Source organism: Lutzomyia longipalpis, chromosome 2 (assembly GCF_024334085.1).
Source record: "Lutzomyia longipalpis isolate SR_M1_2022 chromosome 2, ASM2433408v1".
Classification (NCBI taxonomy): Eukaryota; Metazoa; Arthropoda; class Insecta; order Diptera; family Psychodidae; genus Lutzomyia; species Lutzomyia longipalpis.
In genome coordinates this window covers 13,008,015-13,016,308 of record NC_074708.1, presented here as the reverse complement: position 1 = coordinate 13,016,308, position 8,294 = coordinate 13,008,015, and the positions used below count along the sequence as shown (strand labels likewise).

Here is an 8,294-nt window from a genome sequence, read left to right as displayed (position 1 = left end):
GGTTCATTGATAAAAGCGAGGATGTCCCATAAAGACACTCACATTTGTAACTTTTTCATACTAAAGGCAACAGCAGCTAATTGAATGGACGATTTATTGTCCTTCTTGCTCTCGCACGCACAAAAGCGTATATAGTGCAAGAATTGTTCCGCGAGTGCAAGGAAAAATTTTCCTTTCCAAATCCCTAAATACGCTTGCGATGGCCGGATTGCTGTCGATATCGTCGCGAAATCTACCGCGGAATGTGCTGAGATTCACGGTGATCCCACTGAGGGAGAATTCAGGGCAGCAGGTGAGTTTTTTCCACCGCAAAGAGGCACTTCCATGCCTATTTTGGTTATGTAATATGCCGAAGGGGTTTTTCCAGCGCCCCAATTTACACCCAAAATGCGCCTTTGGTGCCATGGGGGCAAGATTCCCACTGCTGGGGATTTTCGAGACAGGTGAAAATTGAATTTTCATCGATTTTCTCTCCCGTTCTTCCCCGCAGTTTGCCAGGAGTTCCAGAGCCTACCACCAGGGGCAGCACGTGCTGAGATTTCCCCGCCTAGGACTTTCCGGGAACTTTGGGAGAAAGTAAGTTTATTCCACACAATAATCTAATTATTCCGCCGATTTAAAGTGAAAGTCTTCGCGGATTTATCTCATGCCTCGTGCACAACTTTCAATTTATCGTGCGTTGCGCAAACACGAGCATTTGTTGACGAAGAGTGCCTAAAAGAGCGATAAGAACCTGCTGATTCCGGAAGATGATTGTGGGGGTAGTAAAGTAAACAATGTGGGTGTGTTTTGTTGCTTCCAGAACCATCGGGGATTCGCAATGGAGCAGTGTAAGGAATTTCCGTACAAGTTTCGCGCTAATGAACTCCGAAATCGTCACGGTGCCCCCATTTGCGGATTCGGTGTCTGAAGGAGACATTAGGTGAGTTTTCCTGCGGCTGTATTCTCTAAGGGTGAAAAACTCTCGTGATAAACTCCCGAAGGCTTTTTGCAGGGAAAAAGTGAGGAAAACTTCACGTGATAAACTCCCGTGAGATTCTCCCGATTTTTACGCTTCTTTTAATACTTGGAGGACCGAAGACTTTTTACCTACGCGGAGGATCAAAATGGTCACAGTGTCCATCATAATAAGAATGTCAAATATTAAATGTTTTGGTAATTGTAGATCTGCTTATTGAATGAGGATCGAAAGTTTAATTAATTCTTAATCTAAGGGATGGTCATGTTATTTTGGAAACTCGGGGACTTTCAAGAGCGATTTTCAAGCCAATTTTGAAACCAAAAATTCCAAATTGGCTTGCACTCTTGTTAAATGGCCAAATATTGATAAGAATTCAGTATTTTCAATTTAGAAAATAAATTTTTGTGCTCAAAAAAATCATTTGAAATTCTCACATTTTGGCCATTTTGTTCCTGTAGAGTTTCCAAAATAACGTGACCATCCCTTATTTGAAGTATTATTGCACTCAATTTTTAAATAATTTATCAAAATAATTAATAATGAAAATAAAAGTTGCGTAGAATCAATGCAAAATTGTCAATTCAAATCAAATTTTTTCCTATAATTTTGATAATTTTCTTAATGCGCCAGAATAATCACTTCCTTCAGTTCTCTAAGTAACTGTCTCGTCACTTCCGGCAATAAAATGAGTTGACACTAATGATTTTCATCGCGAAAGAGTGAACAAGAGATGCTGATTTGGAAAATACGGGGAAACAACCTCAAAAAGCTGTCAAAAATGTATGAGAATTTGAATGGTCACTGTGTCCATTTTCATCCTCCGCGTATAATTTCGACTTTGACCTTAATTATCTTTTAAAAAGAAATTTTTTCCGGATTTTCTTTCACCTAACTTAAAGTAATTGAAATTCCCTACACAGACGGGATATTCATCACGATAGGTCCAATACAGGAGCTAATTCTGGCAAAAATATTTTCTTTTCTTTTCTTACAATTCGTGAGTTATAAGGTTTTTTGGCATTCTCACAAAAAAAACTTATAAATTTGTAAGATCTAAAAAGTTTCACACTTCAACTTTTAGACCACGTCGCGTGAAACATTTTTGCTATAATAGAAAAGAAAAGGTTTTGGTATTCCGGTCGAATTTTTTCTTATAACTTGTAAGAAAATCTTACAAAATCATATGTTTTATAAGGACCTGCCGAGGTGCTTTTTCAATCTTTTTGCGAGTTTTGTGTCTATAGAAACATGATTTATCGTCATTGTTGGCAGCAATCGACTACTTTGACGATTATTCTACATGAATCTGAGTGTTTAGAATTGTTTTAGGTTTTTTTTAACACAAAAAAATGTGAATTATGTGGAAAAAAATTGACCATTTTTCGTCATTTACGGCAATAAACGTAATTACTTTCTAGAGATATTTCCGTTTCATTTATATATTCCGTTTCACTGCCAATTGATGATTTATTGGATTTAGTGGATGAACATGAGGCATATGCCGTATCTTCACATGCATTAAAGGACATTTTCCAAACAATAAAAATCAAATTGTTAGAGTATGAAAAAGAACTTTATTTCAGGAGACTCTGGATTTGGCTCGAAGAATTTAAATTTCCGCAAACAGACGTCAGAGTTCGAAACGAGTGCCCCTGTATTCATTCTGCCTAGGAGTAGTCCGGGTATATCCTTCCCGGAAGCTCCAGATGATTTTAATTTATAACAATTTGTTTTCACCGAAATCTAGAATAAAAACGAAAAAAACTTTCTTTTATTTTACTTTGTAAAAAAAGAAATAGCAATATGCGGGGAAACATAAAATATTACCAAAATTCCAGAATAATCCATAGTTTTGTGTTGATAAATTCCAGGGAGTAGACAAAGCCCTTTTTTACCCGAACACAGCAAATAATGGCGGACGGTTTGCAGAGAAATTAAAGGAAGAAAATGACGTCACTTTATTTCCAAAAAGTGCATCAAAATTTTTAAAATTAGTTTTAGTGCATTAATCTTCGTGAGACACCCCTCAAAAGCTATCAATCGATAGAATATTAAATTATCTATCCAGTGGTGGTGGATTTTTTCAGATTGAAGCATTTTCCTGGGTGTCTCAGCGAGTGAGCAGTGAAATCCTATGGAAATAGAGTCTTTGTCTACCCCCTGATAAATTCACTTAATTTTAACCTCTTTTTCTTTATTTACATTAACTTATTTCACTTCGTCTATCTTCGGTTTCACTTCGTTTGTTAAAACTTAAATTTTACCAGCGACATCTGTTTTCGTGTTCTAATTTCGGAGGTTTGTGTATGTGTTACTATAAAAGAATGAAAAAGAAATTTTTGTGGGAATGCCAAATCTTATAAAATCCCTTGTAAGACGAAATAGATAGAAAAGAAAATATTTTTGCCAGAATAAGCTCCACATTTTAATCTATGACGATTTAAAAAGTGGAAATGGCCACGGTGTCCACAAAAATCCTCCAAGTGTTAAAGCGCTAAAGCCTTCGGGAGTTTCTCACGGGAGTTTTTCCTTCTTAGAGAATTCATGCCCTGGAGTGCAGAAGGGCCCCAAAATGAGCAGAAGGGATCTAAAAATATTCCTTCGTTGTAGATTTACAAAGAAAGTCGGCGATTTCGTGGCAGTGGATGAGGTTGTGATGGAGATTGAGACGGATAAGACGACTGTTGGTGTTCCGGCGCCGTTTAATGGGGTAATTGAGGAGATTTTCGTAACTGACGGCGATACGGTTCAGGCGAAGCAGAAACTCTTCAAACTCAAGCCCGCCGAGGGTGGTGCTCCAGCTGCAGCAGCAGCAAAACCCGCTGAAGCTCCAGCTGCAGCTGCACCACCACCACCTCCTCCTCCACCAGCTGCCCCCAAAGCTGCTGCTGCTGCTGCTCCTCCGCCAGCAGCTGCAGCCCCACCTCCGCCACCAGCAGCAGCGCCCCCACCACCGCCACCAAAGCCTTCCGGGCCAGCGAGTCAAATGCCCGTGGCAGCAATTCGGCACGCCCAGGCGATTGATGCATCCGTCAAAGTACCCCCGGCGGACTACACGAAGGAGATTACGGGTACGCGAACGGAGCAGCGTGTGAAGATGAATAGGATGCGACTGAAGATCGCATCGAGACTAAAGGATGCCCAAAATACGAATGCAATGCTGACGACATTCAATGAGATTGACATGAGTGCAATCATGGACTTCCGGAAGACGCATCTGGAGGCCTTTGTGAAGAAGTACGGCATTAAGTTTGGCTTCATGTCGGCCTTCGCCAAGGCATCGGCGTACGCGCTGCAGGATCAGCCCGTTGTGAATGCCGTCATTGAGGGGCAGGAGATCATCTACCGGGATTACGTGGATATCTCTGTGGCCGTGGCGACACCCAAGGGGCTCGTTGTGCCCGTCATAAGGAATGTCGAAAGTATGAATTATGCCGACATTGAGCTGGCAATTGCAGCCCTGGGGGAGAAGGCAAAGAAGGGGGCGCTAGCTGTTGAAGACATGGACGGTGGAACGTTCACAATTAGCAATGGTGGGGTGTTTGGGTCACTCATGGGAACACCCATCATTAATCCACCCCAGAGCTCCATCCTTGGGATGCACGGGATCTTCGAGAGGCCCATTGCGCTCAAAGGACAGGTTAGTTATCCTTTTTTCTCTCTCATTCTTTTATTTTTCAATTAATTAATGCTCAAACACTTTGCCAAAGACTTTAATGCAAGATAATACGATAAAATGCTACCAAACTGCTATTATTGAATCCATTATTCATGAAAAAGAATGTTTATATGCGGCTGAAGCGATAAGGTGATAAGAAATTGTCTTGGGGAAGGGAAAGTGTTTAGAAATAGCTCCTTATCAATTTGATAATTTTATTAAATGCAAAGAAATTATTTTGTTGGAAAATTTGTAACATTTTGTAAATGATTTAATGAAAAAAAGTTAATTTTTTTCATTCAAAAATTCATTAAAAATGAAAATTTTAATGAAAATTAAGAAAAAATTCATAAGAAACATTATTCAGGGGACTTATTCAGCGACCAAGAAACTCTAGCAATTCTCTTGAAATTTCAGTAAAAATTTCAAAGATTTCAAGATTTTATTTAAATTTTTTTTTAAAGATTCCAGTTGAAATTTTTAAAGAAATTTCTGACAGATATCTTAAGTCGTTTAATTAATACTTCAGAAGAACACAATAAACAATTAAAAAGATTACAAACATTTTTGAAAAAAACTTGAAAATAGTTTTCCGGAACTTGAGAAACCAAGAAAAACTTCAGAAACTTCTTTATTCTGAAAGTTACAAAGTCCGAAAAACACAAGAAACCCCAAATTAGTTCGGCAAAAATCGTGAAAGCAGGAAATTTATTTTACGTGAATCATCCTAAGGATCTTAGCTTAGTTCTCCTGAAATTGAGAGATCGGAAAAAAAAATTCTGAAACCTGGAAAACTCGAGAAAAAAACTGTTTATCAGATTTTGAGAAAACAGGAATATTTTCGCAAAAGATAAAATAATTCGTAAACAAGTGGAATATCAAAAATTAGATCTGCTTATCACGAAAAACCGAAAGAAAATTGCGCAAAACTTGATAAGTTTTGAACCGTTTTACACTGGAGGACAAAACTGGTAATAGCTGCCAATTCGACTTTTAAACCGTCACAGATTAAAATCTATCCAACTTGTCTTGATAAATTCTACATCTATGTGTGTGTAGGCTACTTCAAATACTAGAATTTCGTCAAAAAAAAAGTCTGGAAAAAACGTTTCCTTTATAATAAAAAATTAAGCTCAAAGTTTGAGGTTAGAAATTCATGTTCTCCAAGTGTTAAGACAACTTGTGAAAGATCTCAAAATATTAATTTCAAGAAACTTAAGAAATCAAGAAAAAGTCGAAATCGAAAATGAATTCACGGAACTCGAGAAACCGATAATAATTTTCGCAGAATGTGAAATATTTCTCAGTAGTTGAAGTTATTGGACCAGCCGGGTAAAAGTTTTTCGACAAATAATTTGATACGCTTGACGTAAGAATTTAATTTCTACGTATAATACACGTCCTTAATTTGTTGAAAATTCCTCTTTTAAGCGTTTTTTTTTGCCTAAAATGTTCTTGAAGGAAAACTTTTCTAAATTCTTTGAAGAATTTTGTATTATTTTTTTTAAAAGTTCTTTATTAAAAAATCTTTCTGTACATTTTTTGTAAACATTTTTAAATGGTTTTGAAACGATTTTTATTTATTTATTATACACTTCAATTTAGTTTTTGGATTTTAAAGAGAATCCTTTAATATCGTACCTAACTTTATTCATTTTTCTTTGCCATGGATGAATAAATTTTGGGGGCTCTCGTGATGTAGATGAACAAAAGGACCAATTTTTCTTTGAGAATTTGTGAAAATTTTCTAATTTAATTAAATGGAGTTTTCATGAAGTTTCAATCAAATATAAATAATCTTCTCACGGTATAGTTGAAAATTTGTTTATTTAGCTGCCGTGGTTCGTTACATATTCTACTTCATTCATGTGTTTATTACGTAACGTTCTTTTTTGTACATACATCATTTTCCTCTCAATTATCACACAAATCTGTGTCAAATAAAATTCTCGTGATTATGGCATAAAAATCTCGCTCTTTCGTGGCTCTTATCTTGCATATAAAAAATTGGTATAAGCATAGAAAGGAATTTTTTGCACAAAACCTTTTGGCAGAGATAACTTTTTTTTATTGCAACAATGTAGAAGAATTTTTGGCAAAGACAACCTGAAGCAATATGGAAAGGAATTTGTTTGTAGACAATGTTTCTCTATTGTTTGTTTTTTGTCTCTCTTTTAAGGTTGTTATTCGACCCATGATGTACGTGGCTCTGACTTATGATCATCGTCTGATTGATGGACGTGAGGCAGTGATGTTCTTGCGCAAGATTAAGGCTGCCGTTGAGGATCCCAGAATTATTTTAGCAGGAATCTAAAAAAAAGAGAGAAAAGAAAGAAAATATTGTTAAATGAAAGGATTAAAAAAAAAGCAAAGAAAAGGTGAAGAATTTCACAATTATAATGATATTCGAACGATTTTAGTGTTGAAAAGAGAAAAAAGAAGCAGAGAGAGTACCAATCATTAAATTAACATTAAAAAAAAAATACAAACAGCGTGCTACAGTTAAATTTCTCATGTCGTTTTGCAGCTCGTCGTGAGAGTTTTTTTTTTAAATTAAATTATATCAAAGTCCTTTAATTTATATTTCGCGTTCCTTGTAGTGAAAACAAAGAAAAGAAATTTATTTAGAAAATTTAAATAGAAAATCTACACAAAAATTCATTTTTTGAGGCAACTTTTGTTGCAAAGTTAAAGTGATTTTTTTTTCGTTTGTTATTTTAGTGTTTATCCCTTTATTGAGATGAAAACCACGCGTAAAAAGTGAATCTGTAAAATCAGGACGAAATTGAACGATCATACATGGATATATACAGTATATGAATACACAATAATTAAGTATTTATTTAGCTCTTTGCTGATGGCACTGTAATTAAAGATTCTGTACAGAAGAGTTTAGAAAATGCGAGATGTTTTATTTTCTTTTTTATAATTTTTTTTAGCGGTGAAAGAATTATTATTTTTCACTATTTTGCACTTTTAAAAATATTTATTTGGTGATAAAATTAATTATTCTTTGCGGAGAAGAGAATCTCTTTAATTAAGAGATTCATGGTTCGGATTTTGTAGCGTTGTTTGAGGTACCTACTTCAGAGAGGGGCCAACCGCTGCATTTTGTAGTTTACAGATGTTCCTTATTGGACAGGAGGATAAATTAAAATACGGAGGGATGACGACGACCTTGATCAACACTGAAAGGTGAGTGAGAAGGGTACACGATTGCGAGAGGTAAATGTTGCAGTATTCGGGGCATTGAAAATAAAAATTGAGGTGTTAACTTGTTAACCCTTTTGTGCCTGAATGGCCTATAGAAATATTCTGTATTCTGACATTTATTCTATAAAGGCTTCACGGAGAACATTTCTCAATCAAAATGTTTTCTTTGACTTTTTCCCCTTCTTCTACGTTATTTTTACGTTATTCTTACTTGAATAAATAATTATTTTATTCATTTAAATTCGAGAATTTATTAATTTAAATTCGGGAAAATATAATATTTTACGTTCGGAGGGCGTATGATGCAAAGAACGAAAAAAAGGTTAAAAATCTATTTTTTAGGAATTAATTTTTAATTTTTATATGGGAGTTAAGAAAAAATTGTCTTGGAGAAACCTTCTCTGAGGCCTCTGAGAGCATCAGAATAAATATTGAAAAAAATTAATCCTGGAATATTTTTAC

At 35.7% G+C, this 8,294-nt stretch overlaps 1 protein-coding gene across 1 annotated transcript; it reads left to right on the top strand.

Moving 5' to 3' along the window:
* The first annotated feature begins 36 nt into the window (after positions 1-36).
* LOC129790701 (dihydrolipoyllysine-residue succinyltransferase component of 2-oxoglutarate dehydrogenase complex, mitochondrial) lies at positions 37-7,519 on the top strand. The gene is made up of 5 exons (XM_055828368.1): positions 37-292; positions 491-576; positions 803-922; positions 3,572-4,601; positions 6,799-7,519. Exons 1-5 carry the CDS (start codon positions 200-202, stop codon positions 6,931-6,933), a joined length of 1,464 nt encoding a protein of 487 aa, XP_055684343.1. The 5' UTR covers positions 37-199; the 3' UTR covers positions 6,934-7,519.
* Positions 7,520-8,294: the final 775 nt, after the last annotated feature.

Bases quoted from the DNA above. Each gene is read 5' to 3' on its own strand.
- LOC129790701 (XM_055828368.1), top strand. From the start codon at position 200: ATGGCCGGATTGCTGTCGATATCGTCGCGAAATCTACCGCGGAATGTG. The intron at 577-802 runs GTAAGTTTATTC...TGTTGCTTCCAG, and splicing joins TCCGGGAACTTTGGGAGAAA to AACCATCGGGGATTCGCAAT. The intron at 4,602-6,798 runs GTTAGTTATCCT...CTCTCTTTTAAG, and splicing joins CCATTGCGCTCAAAGGACAG to GTTGTTATTCGACCCATGAT.